Source organism: Cebidichthys violaceus, unplaced genomic scaffold (genome assembly GCF_023349555.1).
Source record: "Cebidichthys violaceus isolate CVI_PGR_0920_01 unplaced genomic scaffold, fCebVio1.0.p SCAF_27, whole genome shotgun sequence".
NCBI classification, from domain to species: domain Eukaryota; kingdom Metazoa; phylum Chordata; class Actinopteri; order Perciformes; family Stichaeidae; genus Cebidichthys; species Cebidichthys violaceus.
Genome location: NW_027176450.1, coordinates 3,774,624 through 3,787,164, shown reverse-complemented (window position 1 = coordinate 3,787,164; position 12,541 = coordinate 3,774,624). Strand labels below are relative to the sequence as shown.

At 40.1% G+C, this 12,541-nt stretch overlaps 1 protein-coding gene across 2 annotated transcripts in view; it reads right to left on the bottom strand.

Moving 5' to 3' along the window:
* ntm (neurotrimin) overlaps positions 1–12,541 on the bottom strand; it is a 480,892-nt gene that overhangs the window by 146,864 nt on the left and 321,487 nt on the right. The window contains exon 2 of one of the 2 annotated variants that reach the window (XM_068721275.1): positions 1,903–1,993. In XM_068721275.1, coding sequence (XP_068577376.1) covers positions 1,903–1,993 — 91 coding nt within the window. Of the gene's footprint in view, positions 1–1,902; positions 2,203–12,541 lie in introns of those variants that run through there. The other variant, XM_068721274.1, reaches the window with a different exon arrangement.

Sequence of the window (12,541 nt, the reverse complement as noted above, 5' to 3'; positions counted from 1 at the left end):
CAGTGCGCTGTCCGTGGTCCTGAAGGAGGACAGCAGTAAAGGCTGAAAGTCAGGGCAGCACAGTACTCGACTGAAACCGTCATGTACTTCAACAGGAGTCTGTACTATGGTCCCTAGTGTGCTTAGAATACAAAATGTGCTGATATAACATTTCTATTTATTATGAGTTCATAAAAAATATATAGTATCGCTGAAGATGATAGGTGAGTATAGATTACACAAATACTCATCCAAGAGGATGATTCTTACAGGGTAAATTCTGAGTTATTTAACCTGAACCCTTTTCCCACGTTTTTCAGACTAAGCGACTAATGAGGATGTTTTTCGGGGTTGAAGTCTTGTTATGAAATCATTCAAGAGGGTCAGGACTCATTCACATTGTCCAAATAAGCTACATATTCAGACATGTCATTGAAAATATTTTAGATACACTAAGCCACACTGTCTGTACTCCAAAACAACACTCCTCTCTCCAACTCTCACTCACGTTTCCTCCATTGTCTTCCATCAACAAGTCACCTCTCGTGAGATTTGAGAACGAGATTTCCCCTTGAGCGAGACTTAGTTAAACACAATAAGAAGGTAACAAGAAAACGTTTTATTTTTCTTTCCATAATGTTGTCAGACAATCTTAGCCTTTCAGTGGATGTAAATTAGTGAGTGAGTGAGTGAGTGTGCACCTCTGTCTGTCCACTGCTAATCTGGCATTCTGCTTCAGCAAACTGCATCATATTTTGGGGGGCCAGTTATGGCTGCATACTCAAGGACCTCTCGTGGTTGCGGTGACTCACACTTTCTTAAAATACCTTTTACTGCATGTTTTATACTGCCATTGACCGCATGCCAACTCCTCACTCACTACCCTGAGTGATAACCCAGCTGAGTGAGTCTCCGACCCCCCTGCTGCGGCTTTGCGTCGAGAGACAATAGAAAACCATAGACTGTATGGGGAAAAGAAGTTTGCCTATACTTATTATTCAGGGTCTATGTACAGCAGTGGTTGTTGCAGGCAGTGCACCTCTCTGGTTGTGTAATCAAGTTGTCTTAAATGTACTAATTATGTTATTTTATTATCACAGGCCTGTGCCATTAAGACATATCCTGCATCATTTAAGTCCAACCTAAAGTGAAACTCATGAAAATGTAAGTGTGTTGTGGAGCCAGCCTCAAACACACTTCCTTTAAACTCGTTGCTACGGGCTCATCCGTCGCCACGATGTGAAAGCAGAACCTCAACACTTGAACCGTTAACGCTGCCCCCCATGCCCTCCACCTCCTACACATCACATCTTACCAACTATTGTATAAAACCCTTCCTTTGGCCGTTGCGATTATTGCAGCACATTTCCCGACAGCACTTGAAAGCAACATAAATCCGTCTGTGTCCAGTAAGCCTCTGAGGGCGCAGAGGAGGGGAAAGGTCACCGCAGACAATCTCCCGTCCTGAGGAATCGCTAGTCAATCCATTTCTCCGCCCACAGCATTTACTGTATGTGTGATTTGTTTTCTTCTTCTTTCCACCTCGCACATCCTCCCTCCCTCCCTCCTCAACACACACACTGCCTTTGCTCTTCCCCTTCTTCCAGAAGCGCACTTTATTTCTCCCCTCCACCTTTAGTTCTGCACCGTCACACAACAATTAAAACCGCCAAGTCCCTGGTGAATAGCTGCCACAGATTAGCAGAGTATTGCTTCTGAATTAAGTGTTTCCACAGACTAATCCTCTGAAATCCCCTTCTTTTTTTCCAACGGCGGGAACATGATAAAACAGACACTTGAGCCACGTCTGTTTCTCCCCTCACTAAACACTGCAGGCAGCGTGCAACTTCAGCGCAGACAATTCAAAGGCAGCGGCAGCAGCGGCGGCGGATAATATGGATAAAAAAAGCAGCACGGACTCACCTGAGAAAGACCGTCTCTCCTTGTCGGACGGTGATGTTGTCCATCACTTTGTTGTCGGATTGAGAATCCCCTTGGCTGCGGACCGGCAACCCTGCAGGCACAAGAAGCAACATCCTCAGAGAGAGAAGAAGTGTGCGTTTGGAAAGCGCGACAAAGTATCCCCGGACAGACATCGCCTTCAGCCGAGAGGTGTACAAAAAAAAAATCCCACAGCGAGACAATGAGTCACTTTTTCGTCCCGTAAACGATCCCGTGGAGATTATTTACCCCCAGTTCATCAGTGTTAATCCAAATCTTGTCGCCGGGTTGCCACGGTGTGCAGGGGAGGAGACACACGTCCCTATCTGACTGCACTGTAACACATCCACTGTTTACTGGTAGCTTCTTAGAAGGACAGGAACTAATAAAAGAATCCCTTCTTCTCAGCGGCCGGTGGTATTATTTCAGCCATAAAGAACCTACCTGCTTCACGGCGCTATTTAAACTGGTAACCTGCTGCTTATCTTCGCTTAAAAAACTAGGCGGACCACTAAAAGACACGAGAGTCATATTCAAAAGAGAGGAGAGAGATGTCAAGTTTGCGATTTGCATCGGTTGTCAATGAGTTCTCTGTCGGTGCTCTGCATTACCAGCACCTCCTGCCTGTCTGCTGCAGAGACGGACAGCTGTTGTAGTGGTGATGAGAGCACAATCAATTCACATCTGCATCGAATATATATAGAAATATAGCCTCGTGAAAAACAAAACATGTTTTTATTTTGCATACCAATTATCTTCTTATAATGCAATATATTATATACATATAATATGTTAACAATTACCTATGGAATCATAAACCATTACAGAAATAGTCTGTAATTGTGCTGCAATAAGCCCTACACTATTTCCATTACCAATGTATCTAAAAAACAACTAAGACAAACTAATTCAGTATGCAACCCACTTCTCCAGAGACACAAACCTTCACATCTTTTTACTGTGGGGATTGTTTTCTTTTGGATAATTTGAAACCTGCATTAAAAAACCAGCCCGTCACATTCCTTCTTGTAATGAATTCATAAGCAATAGAAGACACAGAAGGTTGCTGATTATCTGCATGAACTCTGTTAGGTGCTCATGTCCATGCACCGTCCAAATCACATTAACACTGTATGTACAAGCATGTCAACTGCTCTAGTGTGGAGCATGTCCATGAATGCAAATACACAATGTAGAGAATTGCTGGAGCCTGAAAACCCCTTTTGTGTGATATATCAGGGACTTAACTGACATTACAGAGACATGGGCGGATTATGAGACAACGGCCCCTGGGTACAGACATGCAAAAGGGCCTGCCTCCTCTCCTAAACAGGAGCAAGACACAGACTTTATGTGTTTGTTGTTTAGTGTCTCTTTGTAGTTGTTTTGTGTATATTTACTTTATGTATCTTTGTAGTTTTGTGTATATTTATATTTACTTTATATATATATATATATATATATATATATATATATATATATATATATATATATATATATATATATATATATATATATATATATATATATATATATATATATATATATATATATATATATATATATATATATATATATATATATTTGTAGTTGTTTGTGTATATTTATACTTACATTATATATATTTGTAGTTGTTTTGTGTTTATTTAGTTTATGTATTGTTATAGTTGTTTTGTGTATATTTATATTTACTTTATGTAAGGTTTTATAAAAGGGCTGGACCCAAATGCAGGGAGACACGGGAAATGGAGGGTTGGATAATTGTGGGTTTAATTGTAACAAAAAGGTATTCCACACAAAAACATGTGAATCACTAATCCATGAAAATAAAACATCCAAAGAAACAGGGAACAAGGCAAAGGGGAGCAGACACGAAACACACCGTGAGGAAATGGCAGGCAGACAACAGACGGACCAGGTTACACCATAGATGAGCAAACACTGAGCCAAGGGACACACAGGGTTTAAATACACAGGGGAGGTGCAGGTGATTAGACACAGCAGGCTTCAATTAAGGGTGGGGCAGACAAGGGCAGAAAGTGAAGTGAAGGAGACTGAGGAGGTGCAGGTGATTGAATGCAGCAGTGTATAATTAGGGGAAGGGCAGACCATCACAGGGGTAAGACACAGACAAGGCAGGAAACAAAGTGCAAGACACATGGAACACCTCAATAAAATGGAATAAACTAAATCAAAACATACATCATGACAACTTTATGTATCTTTGTAGTAGATCTCTTTGTAATATATTTGTGTCTCTTTGTGGTTGTTTTGTTTGTCTTTGTGGTCATTTTGAGTCTTTTCAATTGCTGTGTCTCCTCAGGGTTGTTTGCTCCTTTTCATAGTCATTTTGAGTCTATTTGTGTCACTTTGCAGCTGTTTTGCATTTCTTTGTGGTTGTTTTGCTCTCTTTGTAGTCAATTTATTTCTCATTGTAGTCCTTTCATAATTCTTTGTAGTTATTTTTAGTCTCGTCTTTTTTGAGTTACATTTTGTAGGGGAAGGCCCGTTCAGTAATCCATCCATGTATGCAGTCAGCTTTCTGACTCTTCTGTACTGTAACAAGGCATTCACCATTATCCCTGAAATGGCCTCTAGTGGCCATTGTGGCTAATGACCAGTTACGTTTGAAAATCATCATGGCAATCACACACTCATAGTTAGCTAACGTTCTCTCATATGCAGTGAAAGAAAACAGATCTTTTTTGAGACAAGACAACCCTGAGCCAGTAAGAGCTCCAAGGCGAGTGGTGAGGAAATATGACCCTGAATACATTCAATGTGGATTCATAATGGCGGTAGTGACGCTGATCCGACATCACAGCGTGGTGAACGTGATGAAATCCTGTCGAATGAGGCGCTGAAACCATCGAAGCTCTAGAGACAGTTAGTCATCACAACATTAGCAACTGAGTCTGAAAACACTTTGAGAGCTAGCTATGCTAGGTTGCTGCTTGTAAAGCTTGTAGCAAGAAAGCCTTTACGATCACAGAGGAGCTATATCTTGCCTATAGTGCTGTAGATATGTGTGAGAGTTACTGGGGGAAGCAGCCAGTCATGTCATGTTATGATTTTATATTATATGTTTTGGAAGGAGGTCCTCAGAATGTTTTTAGCGATCAGAAGTGGGCCTTAAGTCATGTGAGGCTGTGAACCCCTTCTATAAGATACATTCTTCAAAAGGCCTTCACCAGCTGACATTAACATCAAGCTTTCTTTCTGACACGTGATGGCAGGAAAAGCTCGGGTGTAAATTATAAAATCTACGATCTATTTAGCTGCTTCAGACCTGGTATTGTTCGTGCAGGAACAACTGAATAAAATGGAACCATCATTCATTTGAATTGTAACGCCTGTGCTTTTCCTACTATGACAAGTCAAAATGCCTGCTGGGAAAAAGGTCATGTGACAACTTTGATCCTGTACAGGCATGTAGAGAAGTGGGACCATGTGACCAAAGAAATTTCACTGACAATGTTCAAATATTGCCAATAGAAAGTAGACATAGTAATAAAGTCAAACGAAGCTATATAGTGTGAGTTATATATGCCACCATAGATAGATCACCTTGAGGCAACACTGTGTTCTTAAGATAAAACATAAAAGCTTTATTAGCTGCTTTAAGATGCGTGGTCATTTAATCAAAGCAGCCATTACAGTCAGAGAGCTCCATCACAGAGCTACATGACCCAAACTGTATTGTTGTGGATGATGCAGCAATACGGTTAATTCACATCTCTATATTATTATAGAGCAACAGATTACAGTGAAAAATAAAAAGATGTTTTGTAGAAATTAAGTCAAACGTTAAGTAACTAAAATTGTCTACCTTTGATGCATTTGCGCACACATCATGTTTTAAATTCACACTATTCCATTATTATTCCACTATTATTTCCAGTTCCTATTCAATTTTATTTCAGTCGGAAGCCATGCTGCTCGGAAGAGATGCAGCTGCGAGTTTTCATTTGTGAGCCTGTGCTTAACATTTACTGATTCATGCCGCAAGCTCCTTTTATATCTGCTGGCCGTCTGCTGTGTGCGCGGCACACCGGGCCCTCTCCGGCTTTCTCAGCGCAATCAATGCTCGATTACTCTGATTTCATTTTAACTACCTCTGAGGATTCTTTCACCTGCGGCTCATAAAGAAAGCCGTAAAAAAAAATAAACTCTGGAAACTGGAATGAAAATGGTTAAATAACTGGAAACAAGTCGAATGCTTTGCTTCAGACAACTGGATAAAGACAGCATCCCATTTTTAGAACGTGGGTGTCAAAGTGGTTCACAGAATCCAGACGGTCTGCATGAAACCAGAGCAACATGAATAACAGAGGTTCCTTCTCTTGACCTGAGAGCTGCGTTCATTCTGCAACAGAGCTCGGCACCCTTTTTGATGTCAAGTGCCATTTTCCCTTTTCTTGTTAATCACTGTGTCATATCAACATTGAGTTTAACGACATGAGAGGGCACTTCAGCATTTACAAAAGAACATTTGATTTAAACATTATCTTAGTTTAGAAACAAACCTCCATAGTGAAATATGCAGTGTGACGCCGGACATGAGCAATAGAAAGCTACTGTGTTGTGTGGTTCATGAGCATGCAGGTGAACAGGCAATTCTAAACCAGCGAGTCACAGTCTCTAGGTTCTTTGTCACAAACATATACGTGCAATGAAAGTTTCATCCACAAGTAAGTGAAGCAGCCTGAAGGCTTACAGCAGATGAGAAGTATTCCACACCTTTAATACCAAAAGTTGTTTGTTTTTTCGTGATGTTTGTATTGTTATAATGCCTGGTTTAATAAAATGGGAAAGGGTGGAAAGACAGCTTCTCTAATAATCACTAAAATTCATGCATGGTGAGTTTAGCCTACTGTGGGTCTGTCAGCAGTGTCCTATTTCCATTCACAGCATGACATATGACAACCCCGCTGGAAAAAGTCAGCATGCAATTATTCAGTTTGTGCTCACAACATCTAGTGCTTTCACTCTTTAATCCAGACATTCACCAGTGCTTCCCCATACCCAATATTTTGCTTCTCAGCACTTTTACCTCAATTTGTCATACTGTAGAGTGCAGGTAATGAAGTCATACAAATGCAATCGAAAATATATTACTAGTGAACATGCAATTTTCATAAATTCAATCAAAAGTCTAAAATAATACACTTCATATCTGGGTTTCCTCATCTTCTGGTTGAGGTTTCCACACAGCGAGAATGATAATGACTTTTAATTAGTTTGACTCCCAAGGTGCAAGTTAGTCATTTGTGTCTGTGCCTGAAAGGTCTCAAGAAGCCGCAGCTGCCTGGCCAATAAATGCCAAAATCCATTAAAAAATGTGAATATGAGGGCATGCATTCATTATGGAATGGAATTCAAGGCCTCTCTGACTTCAAAGCACGTCGACCACTTTCTGCAAGACCATCATTTTGTAAAAAAAAAAATCACCACTGCAGACCCAAAATGTGAAAACAATTCATATTTAGTTAATTTGGCCGATATCATATGGATAATATGGATATTATACTTTACCAAATCCACCCCAAAATCTCTGAGCATTACATTATGAGGCTAGAGGAAGAGGCTGTGCTTCAGGCTTGACTGCATTGGAGCTATTTTATAGTCCAGATCTTGAAAGGGACAGAATGAGATGTCACCATCCAGAACAAGGAGCCTCCAGGCAGCACATTCCCAGGAAGCTATACAGTCACGTCATGTGACTTGCTTGGAGCGCTGCAGCTCATAATGGAGGTTCCACATCCACTCATGTAGTAGGACTATAAATGCCACAGCTCAGCGCCCCTCTGCATCTCACCTGAATGAAGTTGTCAAGTAAATGAATGAGCGAGGTGAAGCCTCCTTTGGTGACATCTAATGTTCTCCATCCAAACCGCCTTCAGTGGAGTCAATCACTCACTATCACCATTTGAATCGATGCATGCTCAGTCAGTAAATTGGCTGTCACTTTACTGGATGGCATGCCACCTACAAACGGGACACAAGAGCTAGAGCTCAATTAAACATGTTGATTTTTTGATTCCCAGCATCAAACAGTAGAAAGATTAGTTAGACACTAGCTGGTGAATATTAGGGCTGCAAAATCCATTGTAAAAAACAAAATGTTCAATGATGTACAAACCGAAACGTGCACTTGATAAACCTTTGAACCAGCATGAAATACAGTCCTGCTAATTTTTTGATGACGTTCCAGAGACACAGAAGAGGCAATTATCTGAACATAGGATGACCTGACCATTAAGTAGCCTCCCTTATTTCATGTATAAAATCTGAGTTATGGCTTCATGTGATATAGAAATATCACTAATTACTACTTCTTTTATATTTTGGAGTTTAAACACATTGGTAATGGTTATGTTTTTCTTCTCCCAAATATGCAATACAAACTGAACTGGAACATTTGTCTTTGGGGATAATGGAGAACAAAAGAGAGCTTCAGTGTGAACATTAGTTTTGACCAGAAGCACATCTTCAAATGAATGCTAATGTTGCTCTGTGTCTGCTGGTTGTGTAAACAGGTAACTGTATCTTGTTTTATCATTATCATTTCACAGTCTTTAATATGCACATAGTATGTGTCACTGTCAATATAAATCCTACACACTGTAGACACATGCATGTACTTATTGTACATAATAATCCAGTCCATGTAGATCCATTCAGTAGTTATTTCTTTGCAGTATTTGTATTGTTCACAACTTACAGAACACTTGACTTGTAGTTCTACTTTTATTTTATTGTTAGTCATTGTTGCTTTTTATATATATATATATATATATTTGTACAACATTTATATATACACCTATTTTTCAATAATTGTGTACATAATAGTCCTGTGTATTATGTACCTGTAAAAAAAAGTTGTTTTGATTATGATGACTTCTAAGCAGTATATAAGGATTTTACACTTTCCCAGATTACACAGTCCTGAAAAATTTCCATGCATTACATTTCCTCCAACCTGTATTTGGCAAAGCAAATTAGTCATATTACCATACTTGCTAGTGCCAGCTCATCAAACTATGATGCTTAACTATGGTCAGGTGGTTGACGTTGTGAATTCAAACAGAAACTCATGTTTAATAAATCATCTGAGTTGGGCTTAAAATAAGTAGGTAAACTAAGTATCTAACAACGTAACATAGGTACAGAAAACAAAAATAACTCAATAACACTTTGGGGCACGGACACAAGTCTTAAACACGGGTTTCCTGGTTGACAGTCCTGTATCTGTTTGATACATCCACAATATCATATATTTATTTAAGCAGATAAGTCAATTGAAACCAGTTATCAGGAGGCAAGTCTAATAATGAGGCGGATGAGTTGAATGCCTGCTGTGTCTCATACAGACGTCGAGGAGCTTGACAAAGAGTCGGTATTTGACGCTCTGGGATGATGACGGTGTTTAACTAAACTAACAGTAATCATGCAGCCTTAATTGGGTTGTTAGAATCAGAGGACCCAGGGGAAAAGCTGGGTGGAGGCAGCGAGCGACCCTCTTGCTTCAAATACTGTTGAGATGTCATCGAGCAAAGTGCTTAACCTCAGACGAGTCCGCCGGAGCAGACCGGGCGCCTCCAGACATGACCCGGCATGAAGCCGTGCATCGCTGTAAAAACACATTTACTCAGCACAGTTTCACTTCTCAACCTCAATGTAAACTGACATTCTGTTAGTGGAGCAGATTTTGGCTCTTTAAAAAAACAAAACACAAGATTCCCAATGCGCCTGAAGGCAACAAAGGACCGATCCGTTGTTAATTGGAATGAATGACAGAGGAGAAAGACTGAGTGAGAAAGACTGACAGATGAATGTCATCATGATGTTTAGTGTGTCATGATGTCATGCTAATCAGAGTAATCACTTTAATGACCACCATTAGGCAATCCTCCACAAATGTCAATCAAACTGGGATGGTAGATACAACAGTGTACCTTCAGTGCAGGACAAGTGATGGGTCACAGAAATCAAACCCATTAGAGTAGATAATGAAAACCGGTCTGACTGACCACAAATGCAGTCCATTTACCAGCATTTATCTGACCATTAGACGTGATGTAGGTATGCATAGGTGATCGTACACTACCAAAAGTGTTGCTAATAGATGCCAGTGAGTGGGAGAGAGAGATGAGTGTATGTGCATTATTGTATAGGAAGATAGTCCAATTGCGTGCATGTATCCACACATTTAAATACACACAAAGAACCTCACAAACACTTGACCTCCATGGCAAAATGGAACTCTTGAAAAAGAACTGACGTATGAGTTTGGCCATGGTATGTGAAGCCGTTTCAAAGCAATGCATCTTTTTGCTATAGACTCTCAATGAACACAAACCTTCACACCCACATACCCTACCTCCATGTGATATGTCAGCCGTCCTTAAGCTAAACCTGTAGCATGTCACCTTTTTTTAATATGGCCAAAGCTAGTGATGCTATTGAAAGTTACTTGGTATGATAAAGAGTATGACAAGAGACAAAGTCCAGTAATGGGGTGGATAGGTCAAACGAACACAGGACTTTCACCCAGGAGACTTCTGGTTGTGTCCTGAGTGAAACTAAATGTAAACGCTGAGTATACGGCTATTACGTCATTTTTAGCTTGTTTCGTAATGTCACGTGAGAAGTCCACTTATTTATTAACGCTGGTCACTTAGTTACATTACGTTGTTAAGTTGATATGTTGTTGTGTTCTTACTTTCTTATGCTCTTCCATTATCATTTTAAAAGAAGCCCAGATCTTTTTTTATAACTTTAATCAAATAGTTTTGTTGCCCAAACTCACCCAATCGTTTCACAACATTAACCGTGTGATACAAGGCTGATATTCAATATATGTAATAAACATATTGTTGGTTCAGAAACTTCAACATTTATTGTTTTTTTTAGCAACTTGGTTGGCTGCTCGCAATCAGAAACTCTTTGACGCAATGTTTTATTGGAGTGAAGGAAGTGCTACATTTGTACAAATCATGGACTTTGACACAAAGGAGACTTGGGTTCACATGTTAACTTGTCCCTGTTAAGGTTTTTAAGCAACAAAATCACTTGGTTAAGATGAGGGAGAGTTAATACAGTAAACTCATCTTATCGCACGCTTCAAGTCACTGTCAAGCTTTTTCTTAAGTGCAAAAGCAGAACAAAAAACACACTAATGATGCTTCAGTAGCTGTGAACAGATATTGTACAATGAATGAAAAACATTGTCATTGAACATTTTGCAGATAAATTCACAATGTACTAATCTCCTCATTACGCTGATAAAAAAACTCAATCAGCGCATCATCATGTTTCTCACCAAACATGTTTGCTGTAGCAACTTAGTAGCACACAAAGATAATTACTAAGAGACAGGGTTGGCACATAGTCTAACACCAGATAGACACACATACATCATCAGCCTTTGTGTGAGGCAAACTGATAATTAAGTGCTATTTGTCTTTTTATCCAATTCCCGTCTAGCTCCGGATATAGTTCCTGGAAAATAGTTGAGAGCGTATTTGCTACAATTGCATGTTTAATAAGCCTGATGCTTCAGGCAGCATGATGCTTTCCTTTTCAATGTTCAAACCTTTTTTCCTGACCTGAAATTAGGATTTTACACAACAAATGTCCTCTTTATTTTCACTGCCAGTCTGGCATTATAACAGCGATTCACAGATATAGCAAATGCATTTACATGACAGGTGCTTTGCAATCATTTCATACACCATATTATCATAGAGAACTGAATTAGCTGTATAGCCAATATATTATATTGCCATTGGTTGTTTTGACAACCAGTGGCAATATAACCAGAAGAGGTTGTTAGATTGTCTAGAGAGAAAGCAACAGTCGCCCCTGATCACCTGCAGTCTGCAATACCTTTCACAGTGTAAATTACACTTAAGTTGGGAGCCACAGGCCAGATGTGCATGAAATGGATCACGCTGGTGTTCTGAAGAGCGAGTTAAACGGTTATCTCTGCTGCTCTGTACTGCGATTCCTCTCGATGACTTCCAGATGGTCATCCTCCATCTTTAAAGACTCTCTTTGTCCACAAGGGAAGCTGGGGTAATGAGGTCTTAGTCATTGGCAATTAATGAAATATCACCTGGCAGACCGAAGGGAGCGATGCAGTGGGAGGATCTGAACGAGGAAGTTAGCCGGACACCTCGACTGTATGATGTGAAATTGCTGTTCCTCTGGAAAATCTGGATGATTTAAAATGTGTGGTAAATTGTTCGCACATTAATCACGCACATTCCTCCCAGTGTAGAATCAAGCTCAGAGTATAATTGGATCTCAAGAGAGCCTGGTGAGGAAAATAAAGACATTGAGAATGTGTTTTTGTGTGATTTCCCCATTGTATGCAAGTGATTGCATGTCTAAGTAACTGTGCTGGAGGACTTGCAGATGCGCGGACATGAGGTACTTGACTTGGGGTTTGGGCTCTTGGAGAAAAACAATAATTAAGAGTGAACAAACAGTGGTGATAACAGCTGTGGGAGAGGACTCTGTGGTTGAGTGGCTGTGAAGACGGCTGGTTGTGGTCTGGGAGAGGTTTCCAGTTGGCACAGAATCAGAGGACAATCTGGCCTGGAGGCCCGCACTC